Source organism: Tupaia chinensis, unplaced genomic scaffold (assembly GCF_000334495.1).
Source record: "Tupaia chinensis unplaced genomic scaffold, TupChi_1.0 Scaffold000207_1, whole genome shotgun sequence".
NCBI lineage: Eukaryota > Metazoa > Chordata > Mammalia > Scandentia > Tupaiidae > Tupaia > Tupaia belangeri.
The window spans coordinates 3,729,950-3,755,191 of NW_006159682.1; the positions used below are offsets into that span (position 1 = coordinate 3,729,950).

General features: G+C 36.7%; 1 protein-coding gene across 4 annotated transcripts in view; it reads left to right on the forward strand.

Annotated features, from left to right (window-relative positions):
• The window catches only part of SPATA6 (spermatogenesis associated 6), a 133,218-nt gene that overhangs the window by 61,766 nt on the left and 46,210 nt on the right, over nucleotides 1-25,242 (forward strand). For 3 of the 4 annotated variants that reach the window (XM_027771351.1, XM_006147267.1, XM_027771352.1), the window contains 3 exons: nucleotides 4,383-4,676; nucleotides 8,873-8,960; nucleotides 20,722-20,762. In XM_027771351.1, coding sequence (XP_027627152.1) covers nucleotides 4,383-4,676; nucleotides 8,873-8,960; nucleotides 20,722-20,762 — 423 coding nt within the window. Of the gene's footprint in view, nucleotides 1-2,312; nucleotides 2,430-4,382; nucleotides 4,677-8,872; nucleotides 8,961-20,721; nucleotides 20,763-25,242 lie in introns of those variants that run through there. The other variant, XM_027771353.1, reaches the window with a different exon arrangement.

A 25,242-nucleotide genomic window follows, 5' to 3' on the forward strand; every position in this document is an offset into this window, starting at 1 on the left:
TGTACAGCTCAGTGGGAGCTCTTTTTTTAAATGTTGTCACCCATCTCATTGTACTTACAAACTAACATTTTCTTCTGTAAACTTTAGGCAATATTCTTCCATTTTTTTTAACTAAGAATTTCAATGATTTTGATCTTTATTGGACAGAGAGGTAAGTGAATAGACTTTGGTGTTAACAGTGTTTAAGAAAATATGCATTATAAATAAGTCTAGATTCAAATTTCTCATAAGGCCATTAGCCTCTGTGAAGATTGAATTAAAGAATATATTTAATGAGCCTGGCATATAACATATAATTAATGAATTTACCAGCGGTTAATAAGACTGTCTGTTTTTAATTAAGATAATTGGGGATGATACAGAACAAAGTAGTTGAAATATAAGGTAGAAAACATTGTCTAGTAGGCACAATAGATTATTCACTCTTACATTAAAATTCTGAATGTTTCACAGTCCTAGATCTTATTTAAGAAGGTGATAAATCTCCTTTTTTCCAAGTGAATATTAGTTACAATTAAAAATGTAATTGCTGTGATGTAGCATTTTCTGTTTCTAAGATAAGATTAAAACAAAACCATTTTGATTTTTGAGAAAATAAAACTTTATAAAATTATTTAGGATTAAAAATATTTGTAATGACCTTTATTCCCTTTGGTACTTATTTGAAATTGGATATTTTATCACCAAATGAATGGACTACAAAATTAAGCAAGTTGTGATTTCTTTTCCAGCATATAGCTAGTTTTCTTTTCTACTCAATTATTCTTTTTACTTACTACAAAGTGTAATTGATGTTTAAGAAACTAAATATCAATAGTAACATTATTAATACAAGTTTGTTAATCTGCTGTGTCATGCAGCTTCTACTGTATAACAAACATGACTAACCTAGTGGCTTGAAGTAGCAGGTTTTTCTCACCATTTTATGGATATAAATGGTGGTTCTTTTGATCTGGACTGACTGACTAGGGCTTAATGAAACAGAATGGCTTCACTACATGTCAGGATGTTGGCAGATGTTTTGGTAGGAAAAGACCTTATGCTTCTGGTGATGAGCCTGGACCACCTAGGGAAATGTCTCCACTCTAATTATCAGTAGGATCCTCATTCACTTGGTGGCAGGTTGGTTTTCAGGAATAGGGATGAGCACTTTCCAGGTCTTTTCTTATTTCACATGTACAGTTGTTCTGTGTGGCCAAAGGTGTTCACATGGCCAAACCTAAAGTCACTGTAGGAGGAGGTACAGGAAGGGAAATTATGGCAGTCATCTTATAAACAATATACCACAGCCACTATTTTGTTTTTTTAGTGTTATATATTAAGGTTATATTGAAAAAAGAGTCAAGGCCAGCTCTAGTAATGTAGCATTCTGCAATGGCAAAGCCACCTGGGAAGAGCCTGGGCTCCATGTGTATACTGGAAATGCTCCCGTGTGCCTGGGATTTTAGATGGCTGAAGCTCAGGGTGGATCATGGTGTAAAGACCTGGTTCTCACTCTATTATGGAATGAATGAATGAATGAATGAATGAAAGTGGGGTTAGATAACATGCATTTTTAGTAAATACTATGTAGTCGATAACTTCTGCTAATAATATGAAACATTCAAAAACTTTAATGAAGAAAGAAGATGGAATTAATTTACCGTTTATACTAATGAGAGATACATAAGAAGGAATTTTACAGCATTGCTGTAATGGACGATAATCTGTTCAATTGGTCTGGAGGTCAGAGATACAAAAAAACATGTGACAGAAATGAGCAGGTGGTGTGATGGTTAAGGCACTGGATCCCACATGGATGACTCTGCTGTTTGAGTCCCAAATCTTGTGGCTTGAAAAACACTCTGGGTTTGCATTCATGCATGTCCAAAATCCTGAAAGGAAAATAAGAGAGAAGGGATTGCTGCCTGGCCATCCCCTCTGGGGGAGTGATTTCTTTCTCTCTCTTCCTGGTGAAAGCATGTGTCCTATGGCAGAAATCTTAAAAAAGAAAAACAATGTATGAAGCACTGGGAGAAAGAGTTCAAGGGACTGAAGAGGCGAAGAAAGCAGGAAACAAGTTCGGTAAGAATAAAAGAGTAGACTGAGGAAAGAAGTTTTAATCAGCAAGGGATTTTCAGAATTGGGGATGCAGTAGATCTGTCTATCCAGGATGCAGTAGAAAAAGATAATTAAAGCTGAGAAATACAAACTCTATTTCAAGGTCTTAGAAAGATGCATTGCTTGAGTTTTAGTAAACCTCAAAGATTATTTCTAGTGCCAACATTCCCTACTGCTGTGAGTCAGTGTGATGTCATAGAGCTAGATGAAATGGGTAAGGTAGAAAAATTCTGAATTACTTATTGAAGTCATTGAACAAGGTGGGAGAAGGTCCAGGAGCATATTAGTAACTATAGAAGAAAGAAAGATGAAATAATCTGATGCTACTGGTAAGTATGAAACTCACAGATTTATTTTACCAATTAGGAAAAAAAATTTATTGTAATTTCTGATTTATATATAACTGTTTAACATCTTCATGAGGTACAGTGTGGCTTTTTAAAGCTTGTATTCAGTGTGTGACAATCAATTCAAGAATGTAAGCACATCATCATCCCCGGCATTAAACCCCACACTGTGTTATGCACACCTGAAAATCACTTTAATGTATTTTTGGGCATATATATTACTTTGTCACTGATGTTCATTACTCTGTTGAGGTACACTGTTCCAAAACCTATTCCAAATATTTACATGCACTCTTGTGTCTCTTTACCAGTATCTCATTCATTCCTCTCACTGCCCCCATCCACAGTCAGTATCTAATATCTACCGTTATTCTACTTCCATGTTGGCAAGTCCTTTAGCTTCTGCTAGTAAGTGAGGGCTCTTGGTATTTATTGAGGCCATGCAGTATTGTCTTTCATAGCCTGACTTTTTTCACTTAGCTTTATATCTTCTGAGTTAATTTATTTTGTTTCAAATGCTGTGAACTCATTATTTTATGGCTAATTAGTATTCCATTGTGTATACATTTTTGACAATAGTCTCAGGACTATTCAGTAGGGAAAAGGCAGTCTTCAATAGTGCTGGGGAAACTGGATCTCTTACCATATATAAAAATTGACTTAAATTCAAGTCTGAAATGTGAAACCCCCAAACATAAAAAGAAACATTCCAAAATATTTGTTTAGGAAAAGATTCCTTAAAGATTTTCTTTTTTCTTTCTTACATTTTTTTTGGTATCCATTTAAAAAAAATTTGATTCTTCTTTCTTCTATTTGCATTTTATTTTATTTACCTAGGTGCCTTTAACAAATAGGGAGAGGAGTTGAAAAAGTAGAAAAGATTTAGGACTGGTAACTTTTAGAAGTGATTAAAGTTAGAAAGATATTCAAAGATTCGCAGCCATCCGTTTTCTCTAATTGAAAAGTTTCTTGTAACTCTAGGAAATGCATCAAGAAATATTATTTACTTGTAATTACACTCTTAAGGTATTTATGAGGAAGAGACTTTATGAAAATTTTATTGTTATTTTACAAGAAAATCAAAGAGATCAAATTTGTTTTTTAATCTCTATTTTTTTAGGCTGCTAGCCATTTTTATTAGAAGGTATAGTACCAGTTATTAAAGTTTATAATATATCTTACACAGTTTTGCTTTTATAAAAAATTTGAAACCAGAATTCAAATGGTATGGTTGTCTATCATTAAATTGTACTGTTATATCTTAAAATAAACTTTAAAGTCTTATTCACTTTGTATAATCCAAATAATACATTTCAGAGTTACTCTTCAGGTTTCCATGTTCTACATATGTATAGAAGAAATTATATAGCCAATTTCAATATTTTAAATAATCGGTAAACTTTAACTTTTTATTATACTGAAGAATAATATTTTCTGACTGACTTAGATTCTTCAAATGCTAGAATGTTGTGCCCTAATTTTCATAAAGTCTTTGTTAGAATTCAGAAGAAAGTTCGACACAATGTATCTTTTTCAAGATTCATTTATTTCTTCCATTAGTGAGAAAGACGGAGAGAGTCACTACCACAACCCCCAACTTCGGCCAGTTCTGGATTATGGGCATATATGTGCCTGGCATACTCAGGGAGATCTCCAGATTTGAACCAGGAACCTCCTCATACGGGATTGCTGCACAGAGCTCATGTTTTACCACTGCTCTGTTGTGTGATCCTGATATAATATATCTTATTAGTTATTCAGGAGAATATAGATTTTACTTTTCCTAGGATCAGCACAGATAGGAAGGACTAATCTAGTTGGCTTTGATAGATTTTGTGTTAGTTAAGTTACTTGAATTTTTTTTTTTCTATTTGTAGGTTTTTGGTTTTTTTTTAATCTCTTCTGCACAAGTTAATTTTTGTTTTATATGTTTAGGATAAATTTATTTATCATCCAGCTCCAGTTGAAAAATCACACGGCAGACTGCAAAGCAGAACATCAAGATCACAAAAGAAAAAATCCAAGACACCTGAGAGAAATAAATACTGCATAAATGCAAAAAACTACGAACAGCCTACAATTTCTTCAAAATCACACTCTCCATCTCCCTACACAAAAAGACGTATGTGTGAGCTATCTGAAGACACCAGGCGGCGGCTGGCCCATTTAAATCTGGGGCCTTATGAATTCAAAAAAGAAACTGATAAACCTCCATTTGTGATTAGACATGTATGTGTTCTCTTAAGCATTTCCATTTGAAACTGATCAAATCTGTTCTTCCACTTAAATATTATTCTGAACTGTCTTTCAACTTCTAGTTTATATTAACATTTTTTCTTTCCTGAATTTTGGCCTACCAATCTAAAATGGAAAATTAACTTAGAATAAAAGAACATACTTTTTTCAGTCTTTAAAGCCTGACCGAGATCAGGCTCCATTACGAATGCCATGTTAAATCCTCTAAGTACCCATTTACTTTCTTCTTGTACAGTGGACAGTGTAATAACTGTACAAATTGAACTTGGTTGTAATTGACATTAGTACTAAAATGGCAGAATAGGGTTTTTAAAAAGAACCAGGTGTTCTTTATGAAAAGGAAGACCCGCATCTACCCCAGCCTTTTAAAAAATTTTAATGGAAAGTAAGTTTCCTTTGAAATTTTGTCCCCTGGGTAAGCTTTACATAATGGATCTTTGAAGCAAATCATTTGATGGCTATTGGAAGGCCTTTGAAAGTGAGGAGAGTTAACATAAGGGTGGCATAGTTCTAATCTTTCTTTATAGAAGCCTACATTTGATATGGTTTAAGTTTAGAGTCTTGTGTCCGTGTTATGTTAGTCAAATAGACATTGGCTAAGTTTAAGTGTTTTTAATCAGAATATTTAATAAAGGACTTTCTTAGAATTTTTATAGTTTCCTAAATTTTTATAAAGTATTTTTACTGTAAAAACAATTCCATACCAAAAACTTAAAACTTGATTAAAACAATAGTTAATAATACACACACACACACACACACACACACACACAAATAAATATATACATATATATGTACACATACCCCCCCCAATACACACACACACACACATATCCCTTGGGATAGGATTTAAATATCTATTGAAGCAAAACAACTTTTAGAGCTATCTGCAAAAATATTTTTCACTGTAATGTCTTTAATTCACTTTTTCTAAATTAAAAAATGAATTAATATAACAGATAAATATACCCCTTTGGTGGTCTAATACTTTTGAACATATACCAGCATCTGAAATTTCAGATTTCTTGGATATCCTTTCTATAACAATTTAATTGTGCATTCACAGCATTTCATTTTATTTTATTTTTTGTTATATTGTGACTAATGAATCCTTTATTATTTTGACCTAAAGTAATAGACTATTTTATTACTAAAAAGTTCATAGTGTAACAGATACTTTTAACTGGTAGTATTTTATTGAGGTTATTGTAATTAAGTTTGTCTTAGTTCTATATAGTTTGATTATAAGTTCTGATCACATTTTATTGTTTGTTTGAACAATATCCTGTTAATGCTTTACTTGTATGTTTGATGGCAATTTTAGGATGCCTTTAATTTTACATCTGCTGACAATTACAAATTAAATTTAAAAGAAAGGATATATATTCTAATCCAAAGGAAGAGTAGTATTTTAATTAAATACCTATCTACAAAGGTAAATAGAAATACTATCGAGACTAATTACCTAAAAATTATTTGGGGAAATAACTACCATAAATGTTCTGTTATTACTTCTCATGCCAGTGTTCAAAATGTAATAATTCTAATATTGCTTTTTATTTAAATGGTTCCTCCCCACACCTCCTCCTTTTATATAAACAGAAAGGCATACTTAGAAAATTACATTATTGAATATAAAATTGGATTTTTCCAGTTGTATATACATACTTACGGATGTTTTTATTCCCCTATAGCCATTCATGTTTTAAAACTACTTAGCAAATTGGTAACCAAACAAAGTTTTAACTTAATATATGCACATATAAAATGTTAATACTTTTAGGAAACACATTCTGTTTACATACATGGTATGAAAAGTAATCTTAAAGAGTAAGAAGCAATTTCATTTTGTAGGTGATTAAGCTTTCTCTATTTTCTTTTTTTTTTTTTTTTTTGAGAGGTTTTTCACTATAGGGCGTGTGCGCTCGCCAGACAGACAGACAGAGAGAGACATAGAGACAGAAAGCGAGAAATCACCCCCCAGGGGGGATGGTCACGCCGCAATCCCTTCTCCTCCATTCTCCTCTCGGGATCTTGGGCACGCACGCACATGCGCCCGGCGTGAGTTTTAAGCCACCGGGTCCGGGACGAGAACCACGGTCGACTACGTGGGAGTCCAGCAACATAGCCATTACGCTAACTGCTGTTTCCCTCTCTATTTTCTTTTTAAAAGTTTCTTTTTTTTATGACACACACACACATCCTTGACAGGATCTTGACACACTGTGATCCTCCTCCCAGCCTTCCAGCCAGTCAGGACTGTGGACTCATAGATGTACACAGTGTGTTCAGGTTGACCTGGATGTGAACTCTAGGCCTTCCATTATGGCTCCAGTATCTCCCAGCAATTCCCTCCCTCCTGCTCCACCATGGCTGGGTCAGGAAGCTGTTTTAAGAAATTAGCGTGCCTCCACATAAACTGGCAGGACTATCCTAGAAGCATTAAATGGTTTTTCATTTAAGCAGAATACGATTTTTTTTCTATTTTGATAAAATACGCATAAGATTTACCATTTTTACTTCTATTTTTCTTTTTTAGATTTTTGCGATAGGGAGGATGTACTCACCAAAGAAAGAGACGGAAGGAGGGGAAGTGAGAAACCACCCCCCACCCCCACCCCCCGGGGGATGGCCACACTGCTATTTCTTCTCCTCTGGTCTCCTCTTTAGATTCTGGGCACACACACACACACACACACACACACACACACACACACCACTTGGCATGATTTTTAAGCACCTGGATTTGGAACTCAAGCCAAACTCAGCCATTTGGGAGTCCTGCACCTTAACCACCATACCTCCTATTAGCTCCATCAGCCATTTTCAACCAGTGGCACTAAGGAAGTTCACAGTTGTGTAACCATCTGGTTCTAGAAAGTTTTTATAACCTATATCCCTGAAGTCATTAAATATTCACTTCCCAGTTTTCCTCTACCTGTAGCATGGCAATGATGTATCTACCTCCTGTCTTATGATTTGCCTTTTCTACTATTTCATATAAGTGGAATCATAGACTACATGACATTTAGTGTCTGACTTTTTTTCACTTAGCACAATGTTTTTGAAATTTCAAGTATGTTTATATCAGTACTTGATTCCTTTTGATGACTGAATAATATTCCACTGTATGGTGATATGTAAGTAAATGTGATATGTACATTTAAATTCCCATGAGCAAAATGTAAGGGTTCCAATTTCTACACGTCCTCACTAACATTCTTCTGTTTCTGTTGTTGTCATTGTTGAGTTCTAGGAGCACTTTAGTCTGGATATTAATAACACTTTTTCAAATATATAACTTAGAAATTTCCCTTCCCGTGGACTACCTTTTGACTCTCATGATTTTGTCCTTGAATGCACAAAAGTATTTAACTTTGATAAATCAGGATGGCTTTTTAATATATTGTTCTAGCTTTTTATTTTTGATTAGGAAGTGTGTTGACTCTTAATATTTATGAGTCATTTAGCATGTGCTAGGCTCTGAACACAGCTGTGAAAAGACACTGAATTCAAAATGTGCATGCTAGGGATCTAAGTAACAAATTGTTAGACTTTTTTTTTTCTTCTTAATATGACAAAAGTAGATTACACTTTTTAAAATCTTGTAATAGAATGCACACTGGGCAACAGGATAATGGCTATTTCAACTACAAATCTGTTCATTTAAAAATAGGTACAAATACATCATCTAAAATGTCTAGATTTTGGGGCCAGCAGATGGTGTAATGGTTACATCACTAAACTCACACATAGTCAACCACAGTTCAAGTCTTGGACCTGGCAACTTAAAATTTATGCTGGGTGCATGTATGTGTGTGTCCAAGATCCCAAGAAGAGAATGGAGGAGAAGGGATTGCAGTGTAGCCATCCCCTTTGGGAGTTAATTTCTCACTTTCTATCTCTATGTCTCACTTTATCTCTCAGGAGAGTGTATGTGCCATGTAGCAAAAAATCTCCTAAAAAGTCTAAAACTAATTTCAATTTTGTATAAAAATCAACAAGAAAATACTTAACTCTGACACGGAATGTGCCTCAGCCATATGGGCCCTACCATGTTAACCTTATGATATGTGGCCTGTGTGTGCTAGTCATTTTCCTGGCGCCATCCAATTGAAGAACTGGGAATATTTAAGCTGTCTTTTATGTTGAAATCCTACTTCTTCTAGGTTGATCCCCCAAGTCCCAGGGCTGATGCTTTATTTGGATCTTCTGGCAGAGACTGTGAAAGAGATGGATGGTCCAGGATGCACAATGGTAAGCTAGAAGTCCTGTCTCTTCACAGCTTTACCTGCCCACAACTCACGCAAGCTTCCACCTTGGCATTGCTTAACAAACACAGGATCTCTGCTCTATTTTTGGACAACACAGTATAGTGTAGCTTTTTACATTCTGTCGGGCATCCATATGGGGGCTCTCTAAATATAATAGAATTTCTGTGCTGCTATAAACCATCTCTCCCTCTGAAATTCAAAACATATACCAGCGTGTTACAGATTGTGATACCCTGGAGTAAAAAAATAACTCTATTAATTTTGTTTTACTCAACATTTTCCAAACTGTTGGATGATGGGACCCTTTTTCTCACCTTAACATATGTTAGTTTTTGGAACAGATTTTGGGAACTACCACAGTGAAAAGAGTTCAGGGTTGTGTATTTAGACATGTATTCGCATACTTACTCTGTCACCCATGAAAAAACTTGGCATTCTTGAACAAATAATTTTAACTACTTTGATAACAAATTTGTTTATTAAAGAGTAAAGATAACATGGCAAATGTTACCATGTGTTAATAAAATGTCCTAGCACACAAGGCAATAAATAGCAGCTGTCATTGTGTAATAATTATAGTAATTATTGTTATTTATATTTATGAAAAGATAGTGGTCTTTAGGTTTAGTTTTTCTATTTTTTCATTTTTAGCCCATTCCTTATGGTTAGGTAAGTTGCTTCTTAAATTCAATATGAAGAGGTTGTTTATGGAGAAAGTTTAATAGTATAGAATAAAGGATATTTGAGTTAATATCTGTAGACATTGGCTAGTGAGTTCATCCAGTATTTTGCTGGAAGACTTTAATGTTGATTTAATAAAATCCAAAAAAAAAAAAAAAAAAAACAGAGAGGAAGGAAAATAAAATAGAGAAAAAAAAATCATAACATGTAGTGAGCTCTGATTCAAAAGTATAATGTAATCCTTTTTTTTAAAATGAAGCACTGAAACATTGTTTTCTGAATAAGTGCAGCGCTCCTGCTTGCTTATTGTTTATTTTTTAACACTGGCAATGTTTGTGATCATGGAGATCAGTGTTAGTATCAGGGAGAAGGATGTGGTAATCAATAAGTCTTTTATATCCAGAATAGGAGGTTATTTGAAATTAGAAACAGATGTTACATTGTTTTCCCTCTTGGAAGAGGGGAAACTTATGACATGGAAAATGAACTATAAGGACAAGCCAATGGAAAATAACTTCAATATCCAGATAGTTCCTTGAAAAAAAATTTTTGAGTACTTAAGTATCTGATTTTTCTTGGCAATTACATATTAGCACAACTTTTATGGTTTCTAATAACTTTTAATGGAAGGAGCAGCTGCCTAAGGTCTACACCATATCTGTTCATCTCTATCTATATAGATATGTCTAGGTATAATCAGAGAGATTGTAATGAGTGCTTTTGTTTAAATTTTATATTTTGATATAATTTCAGACTTAGAGAAGTAGAAATACTACAAAGTATCCCCATATACCTTTTATTCAGAGTCTACAAATCATAATTTTGGATTTCCTTTCCCCCCCCCCCTTTTGTTTTTCCTCTTTGCCTTGCTCTCTGCATATATAGCTCTGGGTCTGTGTGAGTGTGTGTGTGTATGTGTGTGTGTGTGTGTATAGTTTTTAAGGTTTTTGCCAGAGGGCATGTGCACAAAGCAGATACAGACAGATACAATTAAAGGGAAAATGGGAAATCACCACCCAAGGACAATGGCCATGCCGCAAACCCATCTTCTTCATTCCCTTCCTGGAATCTCGGGCACTCATGTACTCGCACCTGGTCTGATTTTCAAGCCACCGGGGTCTGGGACTGAAACCATGATCAACCATGTGGCAGTCCAGCACCTTACCACCACACCACCTGCTTGCCTAATACTGAATTGTATTTTCTAAAAATTCATGTGTAGGAGCACTAATCCTAAATGTATATTTAGAGAAGGGGTCTTTAGGAGGTCTTCACATCTCTGATGACCATGAGAAGACCCAGCTATAGAATGGTCATCTGCTACCTAGGAAGAGAGATTTTTTTCTAGAATCTAACCATGTTCACAGCATAATCTCCAACTTCCATACTTCAGAATTGCGAGAAACAAAATTCTATTATTTAAGCCACCTAGACTATGGTATTTTCTTATGGCAGACTAATTACAGAGATTTCTTCTGTGATGTAATTAATCAGAAGCAGGAAATTAACAATGATATCATGATAATAACTAATATATAACCAAAATAAGTTTTTGCCAGTTGTCTTAATTATATCTTCATAGCAAAAGAAATCTCATGTAATGCATAGCATTCAGCTGTCAAGACTCTTCATTTTTCTTTAATATGGATTGGTTCCTGGGACCAGCAGATAGTGTAATGGCTATGTCGCTGGACTCCCATGTAGTCGACCGCAGTTCAAATCCCAGATCCGGTGGCTTAAAGTCATGCTGGGCACGTATGTGTGCATGCCCAAGATTCCAAGAGGAGAATGAAGGAGAAGGGATTGTGGGGTGGCCATCCTCCCCCGGGGGATGATTTCTTGCTTTCTGTCTCTCTGTTTCTCTTTGTCTTTCTATATATATATATATATATAGTATATATGTGTATATATATATTCCTAAGGTATTTTATTTAATAACATGGATAATTTTGAACAGCAAAGATCAGTTATTTTGTGGAAAGTCGCTCAATTTTGGTTTGTTTGATTTTTTTCTCATGATTAGAGTATTCGTTTTTTTACCTAGAAGACATCAGAAAGGATGTGTTACTCTCAGTACACCATGTCAGGAAGTACACAGTGCTGCTTTGTTACTGGTGATGTTTGTTACTCATTTGATTAAGATTTTGTATGCTAGGTCTCGCCATCATAAAGTTACTGTTCCTTTCCTTTTTAATTTTGGTGAGATGCTTTGGGACTATATTAACCATTTTAGCATAATCGTCCACCATTGCTTGAAACATCACAGCATTACAAAATTTGTTGCTGTGATGTTTAACACATAGTAATTTTAAAAAATTCTATTACTCTCAATTACATTTATTAGTTGGTTCCCTACTATTAGGATTTTCTTTCTTTTACTAATTTTAATGTCCATAGTCTTTTGACTACTTCTTTTGGGTTGACAGCTGAGCAAGTTTATTTTGGGTTCTTATTAACTATCATATACATGTAGAAATTTTCTTATGGTATGATGTTTTAAACACAGTGAATTTTCACTGTGATTTTTTTTTCCCTATAGGGCATGTGTGCTTTCCAGAGAGGGAGAGGGAGAAAGAGAGAACTGAGCAAGCACCCCCCAGGGAAGATGACCATGCCACAATTCCTTCTCCTCCATTCTCTTGTCCTCCTTTTCCATTTTGGAAACACATGCACATGTACCCAGCATGTTTTTCAAGCAGCTGGGTCTTGGACTCCAAATTGCACAGTCAACCATATGGGATCCCTCTGCCTTAACCATCATGCAGTTTAGCTAACCCTTACTTGTGATCGTTAGTAGAAGTTATTCTTTTTTTTTTTTTTTTTGAGAGGTTTTCACTATAGGACGCATGTGCTCGCCACACAGACAGAGAGAGACAGAGAGAAAGAAAGCGAGAAATCACCCCCCAGGGGGGATGGCCACGCCACAATTCCTTCTCCTCCATTCTCCTCTTGGGATCTTGGGCATGCACGCACATGTGCCGGTGTGAGTTTTAAGTCGCTTAGTTCAGGTCTCCAACCGCAGTCGACTATGTGGGAGTCCAGTGACATAGCTATTACTCTAACTGCTGGTCCCAGTAAAAGTTATTATTGAACATGTTCTTGCCAGATTATCTTTCCTAATAGTTCTTAAGTTTTTATAGGATGCCATACTGACTGGTATTGACCCATTTAGTCCTGATAATAATCATATGAAGATGAATTTATTCTATTTGACAAAGATATGGCATAGGCCTGCAAAAGTAGTTGACTTGTTGGAGCTCTACAGAATGGTCAAGCTCTCTGGAATCAAGATCTTTTTGCCCCTAGTTCCTTCTTTTCTGCCAGTCTCCTTAAAGTATATTTTTAAAATAAAATTTTCAAATATACTTATTTCTATCTGGAAGACCATGATATATTGCTCAGATTGTTTTGTGCAGTCCTTCTGAGGAAACTCAGTCCCTTTTATAATGCAAGAATGTTGAGAAGCTTTACCCAGTTATTTTTGCATTTGGAAAGTTATCATTATTACTATTTACTTTAGATATTTAGGGGAAAAAAGATGTTAGACTCCATCTCCACCCCTGAGAAGAAATTGTTTCTCTTAATCTTTCCATTTGAAGATTCTTTTATGAGTTTCATTTCCGTATAAGATTGTAACTTTTTTTTTTTTTACAAAGTCTCACTCGTCCTTTTGTTTAAAGGTTACTGTTGTAAAGTAAAATAGATTAGAAATAATACGCAAAATCCTAATATGTCATATTTGAGTGGACAGCAATAAATGATATAATTTTAAAATTTTCTGAACAAAGCAGTATGTAATATTCATGTACTTAATTGAGCAAAAGATCTTCCTTGTCTCTGCATCCATTTAAATATGCCCTTCCTCTTTTGACTTATCTTATATAGCAGTAGTAGTTGAACAGGGTAATTTCTAGAAACTTTTTTAGTTTCTTTATTTCTTAAGTTTTTTTTAAGAGAGATTTTTGCTATAGGGTGTGTAAGCTCACTGGAGAGACAGAGTCAAAAGGCGTGAAATCATCCCCACGGGGGATGGTCACACCTTAATTCCATCCCCCTCATCATCCTCTCGGGATCTTGGGCATGCACACACATGCCTGGCATGAGTTTTAAGTCACCAGATCTGGGACTCGTACTGCAGTCGATTACATGGGAGTCTGATGACATAACCATTACTCCATCTGCTGGTCTCTTAACATTTTTAACAACTTTATTGAGGTATAATTTATATGCCATAAAATTCACCTGTTTTAAGTGAACAATTAAATGATTTTTAATAACTTATACAGTTGTGAAATCACCACCACAATCCATTTTAGAACATTTCCATCACCTTATGTGTTTTTTTGAGAGGTTTTTGCTATAGGGCGCGTGCGCTTGCCAGAAAGAGAGAGACACAGAGAGAGAGGGAGAAAGCGAGAAATCACCCCCCAGGGGGGATGGCCACGTCTCAATCCCTTCTCCTCCATTCTCCTCTTGGGATCTTGGGCATGCATGCACACGCACCCGGCGTGAGTTTAAGCCACCGGGTCCAGGACTCAAATCGCAGTCGACTGCATGGGAGTTCAGCGACGTAGCCTTTATGCTAACTGCTGGTTTCCCATCACCTTACATGTTTCATAGTCACAGGAATGAGAATAAAATATATTAGAAGTCAGATTAAACAGTTTCAGGTGAATGTAACACAAGTGAGTAACAGATAGGAAGCACTTTGCCTATATGCCTTTTCTTTTTAGAAAATAGGATCCCTTGAGAGCTATTAAACCCTGATTTTATTTTATATAGCTGGATATCCTAACTTTTCTTCTAGTTATAGGAATTGACATATGGCAAAAGCATTGACCTTTTCACTGTGAATATTCACAGGAAAAGTGAGGCCATCCTTAGAACATTGCGTTGTTGCTGGGATAAGATGGGTAAAAGGGCTGATAAAGATTACCAGGCAGATACTTTTTCTCTTAATTTGCCAGAAAGTGTGTGTGGTGAGAGACAGAGAAACAGAGAGAGGGAGAAAGTCCCCTAACCCCCAGCAGAGTGGCCATGTTGTAATCCCACCCTGCCAGGATTTGGGGCACTTGCACACTCGAGTCTGGCATGTTTTTCAAGCCCAGGTCTGGATTCCATCTGCTGGCTAGCCAAGTGGAATACAATCGCCTTAACCACCAGACCAGGGAGCCACATCTCCCTGCCCCTTGAAATCTAGTGTGTGTGTGTGTGTGTGATATGTAGAGAGAGAGAGAGTCAAGTACCCAGTATAGGATCCTTATTTGTGGTCCTGTCCCCAGGCTTGCAGCATCTGTTTCATGGGTGTGTGCATGGGCACCCCTGGCATGTTTTGGTAGACCCAGTATGCAAACCCAGAACCTTCCCACATGGCTTCCAGCATCATGCAGCAGAACCTCTACTGCCTGTGCCACCATGGCTGGGCCAGGGGCAGATGTTATTTGAAGGTTTGGGTAGACACACATTCAGCATTAGGGAATTTCTGCAGTAAATTCTGCTTCTTTCCAGGTAGCATTCACTTCTTTGAAGTCATGAAAAAGGAAGACAGTAGTTCCCTTCATAGCAGAATTCTGTGAAAGTTGCCAAAATAGAGATTGACATGTAGAGAACACATATTAGCTCTACTTGTCAGAATGAGACTCAAGAATTACTTTGATAAAATGAGTCAATTGATATAGAAAGATGCTGAGTTTCAGATGAAAGATCCTTAATTTCTTGCTCAAAGTCAGGGTAGTTTTTTGGGGACTGAGTCATATCTGAGCCTGGGTGAAGGTCAATGGAGGAAGGATGCAGAAGCTCCAAGTTGTCAGGCTAGTCTTTGTGTGAACAGTGACTTTAGGACAATGTGAATCTCAGTTTTTCTAATAGGTGATTACTAAGGAAATGTTTTCATAACTAATCATCATATTTGGGCTTTAATAAGCATTATGAGGAGTCCTTAAAAAGTCTATTGGAATTGTGTGTTACGAAAAAACTTTGCATGGATTAAAAAAAATTTTTTCCCCCAGCAGTTTTTGTCATAGGGCTTATGTCCTCTCTGGAGAGAGAGAGAGAGAGACAAGACTGAGACAGCAAGAGGGAAAGTAAGAAATTACCCACCAGGGGCGATGGCCATTGTACAATCCCTCCTCCTCCATTCTTCTCCTGGGATCTTAGGCACTCACACTCATTCGCATGGCATGATTTTCAAGCCACTGGGTCCAGGACTTGAACCATGGTCAGCCATGTGGGAGTCCAGTGATGTAACTGTGATGCCATCAGCTAGCCCCAGGATTTAAAAATGTTTCACACTGGGAACCAGTAGTTAACGTAATGGCTAGGTCTCTGACCTCCTACATAGTCGACCGTGGTTCACGTCCCGGACCCGGTGGCTTGGAACTACCGCTGGGCGCGTGTGCGTGCGTGCCCAAGATCCCAAGAGGAGAGTGGAGGAGAAGGGATTGCGGTGTGACCATCCCACCTGGGGGGGGTGATTTCTCGCTTTCTGTCTCTATGTCTCTCTCTGTCTGTCTGGCGAGTGCACGCGCCCTATAGCGAAAACCTTTCCAAAAAAATTTTTTTTCACACCAAAGTAAATTTCTTTCTTCCATTCTTCAGGAACTTTTTTTTTTTTTTTGGTGGGGGGGGAGGCGGTTGTGGAGGTTGTCATAGGCATGTGTGCTTTGCCGGAGAGAGACAGAGAAAAGGAAAATGAGAAGTCACCCCTCTCAAGGGTGATATGATCATGTCACAATCCCTTCTCCTTAATTTTGATCTCAGAATTCTGGACACACATGCACGCACAACCAGGGTAACTCTCAAGCTGCTGGGTCTGGTACTCGGAATGTGGTCAGCCATGTGGAAATCTGGTGCCTTAACCACTATGCGACCTGTTGGCCCCTCCATGAACCTTTTGAAGTCTCTTTATACGTATCACTAATAGGCATATGATTAATTTAATTAAATATCACATCCATTTGGTTAACAAATCTTTTGGAGAGGTTTTTTTTTGCTATAGGGCCTGTGCGCTTGCCAGACAGACAGAAAGAGACAGAGAGACAGAGAGACAGAAAGCAAGAAATCACCCCCCAGGGGGGATGGCCACACCACAATCCCTTCTCCTCCATTCTCCTCTCAGGATCTTGGGCATGCACACACACGCACCCAGTGTGAGTTTTAAGCTTCCGGGTCCGGGACGCGGACTGGAGTCGATTACATGGGAGTCCAGCAACATAACCATTACGCTAACTGCTGGTCCCACAAATCTTCTGTATAAGAAGATGCTATTTTGAGACTGGCAACATTCACCTATTTGTTTTACAATAAGGAAATCTTATATTCTCATATTAGTAGAAGAAGCACTGACTAACCAAAAACATTAATTCCTTCACTTAGATGTTCTTCTGAATGTAAAGAAAATTCTTCTGAATATTCTTCTGAAATGTAAAGTAGAAATATTGATCAGTCCTACCCTCTTCAGGCTGCCATAACAAACTATCATAGGCCTTTGCGTGCCTTAACAGATTTTATTTTCTTGTGTTTCTAGAGTATGGGAAGGTAGGTTTCATTCTGAGGTCTGTTCTCATGGTTTATAGGTAGCCACCATCCTGCCATTGTATTCACATGACTTCTTTTTTGCATGTAAAGCTGTGGGGGAGAAAGAGACAGAGAGACACACAGAGAGAGATAACAAGCTCTCTGTTTCTTCTTATAAGGAAATTGATCCTTTCATGAGGGCCATACTGTAATGACCTCATCTAACCTCATTGCCTCCTAAAGGTCCCATCTGCATAATCTATAACTTTGGGGATAAGAGCTTCAACCTAGGAATTTGGGGGGAATACGTTCAGTCCATAACACCTACTATCAGAGGTTATTTGAGAATCAAATAATAGCTAACATGTATTGAATTTGCGTTTTCTGCCACCTGCTACTCTAAATACATCTATTGCATGGAGTAATTGTACTAACCTCATGAAATTTAGAGGCTATTGTATTAGGTCGTTTGGAAAGTCATTGCTTATTTTCCTGTTTTCCAATGCAAAAATGTGACATGGCTTCTTTCCTGATGACCCAATATATTTCCACTGTATGGGTAAAGAACCTGAGGATTAAAGAAGTAATCTAAGTTTAGAATTACACATATAAGGTCTGAACTGGCTCTTTCTTTTCCTTCATACTTTTGTTAAGTTTGACCCATTTATTGTGTCCTGCTCGGATGTCTCCACTTTTAGGAAATTTTTCTCATTGCTTTCAACCTTGAGGCATTGCTCTCTGATAAGGCTTTTTATAGCATTAATTGTCTCTACCACTTTGACTTTCAGCCTGTTCTTTTATGCTGCTGTTATCCAACAGTATAACTTAACCGAAATAGATTCAGGGCCATGGGCCATGACTTATCTCCTACATTTAGAATATAGTTAGTGCCTAATTGTTGATAAGGGTGATTAAATGTGAACATTGGGAAACCCCAGATCAAAGTAATATTTTAATTTGTAAAAATGAAAGAAAATTATAGGCCTCTTCAAATTAGGGTAAATTCAGAAGTGGCTTGTGGAAAAGTAGACCTACCAGTGTTTTACTGTACTGAAACGTTTAATATTATACTAGCTGCCAGCAAATAAATACCATAGCCAAGAACCTTTACCTTAATCTTTGAAGTTAGCATTTTTGAAGAATTAGGTTCAGTATGTCCTTGTCCATTTTTTGTTTTTCATGGCCATGTTGTGCATTAGACTTGTACAGGAGAGGTGTTGAACTGAGATTTATTTTTATTTATTTACATTTTATTTTATTTTTAAAAGTTTATTCATTTATTTATTCATAGAGCAAGAGACAGACAGAGGCAGCACCCCTGGCAGGGTCCTGACACAGCAACCCTGTCCTGTTCTAGCATGTGTGTGACCCGGGTCCTGGGGAGTTCTCCAGACGAGCATCCAGAACCCTGCCATGGCGGTCAGCTTGCAGAGTGTTGTCTTTTGCCCCTGCACTACCATCTAGCCCTTATTTTTATTTTTAACTTTGAAAAGCACTTGAAGTAAATTGAATTTTAGTAATTTTAAATGGAGAAGTTGGCCTTGTATGAAAGACATTAATATTTCAGCTGCCTCCTGGTAAGATCCAGGGCACCTATAAAACAAACATCATCTTGAACCATAAAAAGAAAGGTAAACAATTTAACAGACTATCTTTAGATCTATATCCATATAGCTATTTTTTTTTTCTGGGTAAGGTGGATTGCTAAGGTTCATTATTGACTCTTAAAATGCTTTTGATCAGAAGGTCTGAGTGAGGAAGTAGAATTGTAAATTATGGTTCTGGTTTTCTTGGCTGTTAATACAACAGATTATAATACTTAAAAAGTTAAGTAGTGTGTCAAGCCCCAAATTTGTATATACAGTATAATGGTTATTACCTTAGGGAGAGATTTAAAATTAGTTTTAAAATCTACTATGTAACATATACTGTGCTAGGGACTTTTACGAATCATGCAATTTAACCCTCTGCCTCTCTGAGGTAAGTATTGTTTCCTTTTTTTCCCCCCTAGAGTGTATATGCACGTACCAGAGAGAAAGGAAGAGAGATGGGGAAAGCAACCTCCGATGGGGCATGGTCATGTCACAATTCCATCTCCATTTCTCCATCCTGTTGGGATTTGAGGAATGCATACACAAGCACCTGGCGTATTTTTCATGCCTCCATGGCCAAGATTTGAACTGTGGTCAGCCATGTGGTATCTGACCCTCTTAATCATTAGCCTATAGGGCCAGCCCTGTTTATATATTCTTAAAATGAAGAATGACAGGCCTATTAAACAATTTAACCAGAACAGCAGTGTATCTAAATGACAGGATTCAAAATCAAACCCAGGCTTTGTTTTTGAGTTGCAATTTCTGGTTTATATATAATCATACATTGTTCTTATATGCAATGTTATTTTTCAAAGCTTGCATACAGTACAACCCAGGCTTGTTTGCGTTAGAACTCAATAGTAGCAATACTGATGATGATATTAGCAGTAATAGTCAACATTTATTTTAGTGTCTTATATTTAATACCTAACATAATGAATGGTAAAAACAGTACAAGGAACAAGGATATCAGATTAGGAATGAAAGACTTAAATTTAAGTAAGGTATCCACGGTCATACAATCAGTGCTGGGGCCTGGAATACGTACTGCAGATCTTGTCAGCATGGTCTGTTTATAACAGTATGCTCCCACCTTCTAATGCTGGTCCTGTTTCATTGTGCCAGCCTGATGCTAAATGGGCTTTAAGGATAGGAACACATGGGGGCCAGCGAGTGGTGTGGAGTTTACCCCATGCATGACAATCACACCAGGCACATGTGCATGTATATGTGTATGCCCCAGCGTCCTGAGAAAATGGCCATTTCTCCTGGGGAGTAATTTCTTACTTTCTGTCTCTATGTGCTTTATGGCAAAAACTTAGGAAAAAAAGAAAGAATAGGAACATATGTATTATAGTTTGATGATACTTATCAAATTTATAAATGCAAATTACATTTCATCATAAACAGGTTTATCAATGAAAAATTATCCATTTTATGTAGACAAATTTGTTCATTAACTAGATATTTCTGCCTGCATTCAGATATCTACTACACTAAAGAAAATAGTATTTGTGGGGCCAGCACATGGCATGGAGGTTAAGGTGACTAGATCCCACATGGTTGAATATGTAGTTCGAGTCCTAGACCCACTGTCTTGAAAAACATGCCAAGTGGCTGTGCATGCATGCCCCAAATTCTAAAAGGAGAATGGAGGAGAAGGGATTGTGGTATGGCCATCCCCTGGGTTGGGGGGGTTGGAATTTCTCACATTCTTTCTCTATTTGTAAAATTACTTAATTTCCAAAGAACTGATATAATTTTAACTGATAGACTTACCATCTTTGATTATATAGTATTGTTAAAGGAGTTTTAAACTATTTCTGAAATCTGAAGTATGAATTACAATGATACAATGATAGTTGCAAAAATCAATGATGAAACCAAATTTTCTTTTTTTTTTGTTTTATTTGAAATATTTATACTTGAATTCTCTTATATGTCTTTTTTTAGATCATGCTCACCTTGGCTGCTACCGACCCAAGGATTATAAGGTGTGTAGAATGAATTACAGAATAATTATTGTGGCTTCCAGACAAGTTGAGCCTTGTTTAAGGTTTCCCCTAAGGTAGCGTAGGTCTGGTAGGAGGCCAGGCTCACTTTATGTAGAATTCAAACACACACACAGACACAGATTGATGCGTATGTGTACAAACCAAAGTAAAAAAAAAGTGTTCCATGTCCTGCATGGTGCCAGGGAATCCTTCCTTAGTTGTTCTAACTAAAACAAAAAAATCTTTTTTTTTTTTTTTTGCACATTTCCTTCTAGCAGTACTACACAACTTATATATTTATTTTCATTTTTTTAAAATGTCTTCCTCTCTTTAATCCATATGTACCAGGATGACAGGACTTTATTGATCTTTTTTATTGATAACTACTAGTACCTATGTCACATTGTCTGACATATTAGGGAAGTGGTGGATTATTAAGAGAAAACAAATAATATTATATGAAAGGAATAAAGTTATAGGACACTAATCTTTATCCTAAAGTAACTATAAGCTAGCTATAAGTTGACTAGTTCTTATACAGATAATTGTAAAAAGTCCTCTTTTTGAATGAATTTCAAGAACTTCACTTCAACCTATCTTTAATTCCCTTCTACTTCCATCTCTAGATTCTTTTCTTTTATGACTTCCATAGAAGGAGAGCGGTGGGTGGTGAGCTGACAAAATTATTTTTGTATTCTAGGGTTAGGTTTCCATAAAAATACAGCCACAGCATTGACCATTGAAAGAATAAAGGAATGCTTTATTTTTGGCGCGTAGTATTTGGCTAATAAATATTCAAGTAGTGGAATACTAAAGGATTTCTGCAAGGAAAGGAGCCATGATGTTGGGAGTACTCAGATAACATTATGTATAAAAGTGGGACTTTGCCTGAGTTCTCTGAGAAATATACTTTACATATGCAAGAAAACAGTATCTCCAGAAAGAAAGCAACATGAAGAAGTCTTGGAGTCTGGGATAAGTGTAATGTCCTGGGAGTAAAGAGAAACTGCTAATGTGGTTCAGATGGGGGGGGGGTATACATTAAGGGATAATGACTACTTTTCTTTGCTTTCTACCTTTTCTACTTCTCCATATCTGTTATACCTCCTGTCTCCTTTTCTAAGACTTCTACTTCTCAGTCTTTACCTCTTCTTTAGGTAAAATTTAGTTTGTTGTTGTTCTTGTTGTTTTTTAAGGTTTTTGCCATAGAGCATGTGTGTTTGCCAGAGACAGTGAGAGGGAAAGTGAAGAATCACCCTTGGGAGAGGGACGAAGTGGAAGGGTCATGCTGCAATCCTTCTCCTTCATTCCCCTTCTGGGATTTTGAGCATACATACACAAACTCATGCCTGGTATGATTTTCAAGCCACCAGGTCTAGGATTTGAACTGTAGCTGGCCATATGAGAGTCAGCACCTTAATTGACCATACCACCTGCTAGCACCAAACTTAGCTCTATTTATCCTGGATGTATTATACTCTTGAATATAATACAATAATACAAAAATAAACAATACATTCATTTAATGCATTGATTCTAGTGGATACTGCACCATCCTTTAGGGAACATTTTAAACATTTAAAGGAACATTATGTTTTTGCAGTCATTTTGGGGCTGTACTCTTGTGGACAGTTCCAAACAATGTAGAACTATCTCATTCGTATCTTATATGGCCTTCAGTAGTCTCATCAAATATTATGGAGGTGAAAAAATTTTTTTGTAATGATTAGAACCTAGAATCTAACTCTATGTAAAACATACAGTATTTTTAATTTTTTTTTTTTTTTTGGAGAGGTTTTTTGCTATAGGGTGAATGTGCTCACCAGAAAGACAGAGAGAGACAGAAAGACAGAAAGTGAGAAATCACTCCCCAGGGGGAATGGCCATGCCACAATCCCTTCTCCTTTATTCTCCTTTTGGGATCTTGGGCACGCACACACATGCGCCTGGCATCATTTTAAGCTACTGGGTCTGGTACTCGAACTGCGGTCAACTACATGGGAGTCCAGCCACATAACCATTGCGCCAACTGCTGGTCCCAAGTATTTTTACATTTTAAAAAGATATACCATATTATAGGAATGCAAGTATTGTATAAAGATTATGCTTTGTTTTGTTTAAAACTTTGCACCATGATGAATTATCTGTGCTCTTTTATTTTTCCCGAGTTTGTGTGTGTGTGTGTGTGTGTGTGTGTGGTGTGTGTAATATCTCTTAAACTTCTTCCATATTTTAACTCCAAACTTATATATGCCAGTACAAGCAAACAGTATATTGTCTAGAGAAGTCATACTTGAGCATTTGTATGTTGAAGTACACATTACATATTATTAGTTACTTTAAGTTACTTTCCTTTTACTTCTCCTTATACTCCAGTTAGGACAGTATATTGATTACTTTTTTTGGGAAGTGTATGTTAAATTGTAGTGAAAGCGTAGATATAGGTAACATTTTTAATACATTTCATATCAAGTTATAGAAGAGGGCAATATAACACACTTGTTATTAAAATGGAGGCATCTACCTCAGTGCAGCTACCATAACAAATACCATAGCCCAAGTGGCTTAAATAATGGAAATTTATCTTCTCACCGTTCTAGAGACTTGCAAGTCCAAGATCAGGACACTGGCCAATTCAATTCCTGTTAAGGGCTTTCTTCGGGGTTTTCAGAAGGCAGTCTTCTCTCTGTGTCCTGAGGTAGTGGAGAGATTAAGCTCTCTGTTGTCCTTAACCTTAATTACTTCCTTACTCCAAATAACATCACATTGAGGGCTAGGGTTTCAATATATGAATTTTGGAGAGACACAATGTCATGTGTATCTGTAAGCAAATGAGTGAATTCATGGATAGCTAATAACAATAGAGTCCTTCTGGAAAGAATTACGGAACCCATTTTACCTGGATCTTTACAAATATATCCTTTCTCTTCAATTTAGCCTTCAGTGATGTTTGATAATTGTTTTGTTCTCTTGTGGATTCTATAGCACCATCCAAAACTTATTGAACTCTGTTGAGTTGTTGGGAAAGTCATGATGCATTTTTACATAGAGAAACATATAAAACTATGTCATGACTTTCCTGGCAACCCAGTTCTTCCCTTTCATTATGTATGTGACTTCTTTCATGTTCTGCTTTATGAAGGAGGACGTTGGTCAGCTGTTGATGAAACTGCCCTGCGTTTTCTTTCGCTCTCTCCAACCCTTCTGTGATCTTCTATTTTTTCCTTCTATTTTTCTTTCTGTATAAGATTAATACCAAATTTCTTTGTTTTTGTTTTTTTAATTTCTTTTGGCCACAAACATAGTAAAATCAACATATATTTTTTTCTCACTTTAAACTTTTTTTATATTGATTATATCACTGGATTATATACAAACGTATACATTAAGCAAGAATTTTTGTCCCCACTTTTTTTTCTTTTTGAAAGTTAATTTCTTCCATGAGCAAGAGACACAGAGTAGAGAGAAGCAGACAGACAGCACCCCAGCAGGGTCTCAATGCTCTGAGGTACCCTCCAGCCTCAGCGAGCCCTGGATCACAAGCAAACGTGTGGCCTGTGTACTCAAGGAGGTCTCTAGACTTGAACCAGGAACTCTCCCATGTTGGATTGCCTTGTAGAGCATCATTGTCTGGGCCACTTATCCCAACTGTAAATGGTGCAAAACAGATTCTGCAGTGCTCTTTGAAGAACAAAACTGAATGTAGCACTCGGTCTGCCTCCCTGTGTTGCTGTTGCTCCTATTCTCTTTCCTTCCACTGCTAATCCTTACAGTGAACAATGCTCACTCTTCTTTATTACTCCTAATATATTTAGGGAAAGTGAGTTTTATACGAATTTTCAGAACTGAAGAGGCCTTACATCTCTTTAAGAGAGATAGGAAACCATCTTAGTGGAATTGAGAAGCACGACCAGCTTAGACAAAATGTAAAATACACATGGAACATGTGGCCGTGTTTTGGGAGCCTCATGTCTTATTGTTGCTGATGTAAAACAGCGTACTGTTCTCAGAAAACTTTTTTTTCAGTAAGTAGAAGGTATACATTCTAAAACTGATGGAACTGCAGAAAGTATAGTAGTATAAATATATAAACCAGTTACATAGTCACTTATTTTCATTATCAAGTATCATGTACTGTGTGTGCTGTACCTTTACACACCTGGCCGTGCACTAGGTTTGCTTACACCAGCATCATCTGAAACACAGAAGCAATGCATTGCACGATGACATCATGATGGCTGCAGTGTCACAAGGTGCTAAGAATTTTTTAGCTCAGTTTTAATCTTAAGGAATCACCCTTGTGCATATAACCTGTTATTGACCTACACATTGTTATGAGGTGTATGACTGCATTCAATACATTATTAACTACAATCACCATGCTGTATAGGAGATCCAGAACTTATGTATATACACATGCATATAATGAAATACTTACTCTGCTTTTAGAAAGAGGAAAATCTTGGGGCCAGCAGTTGGT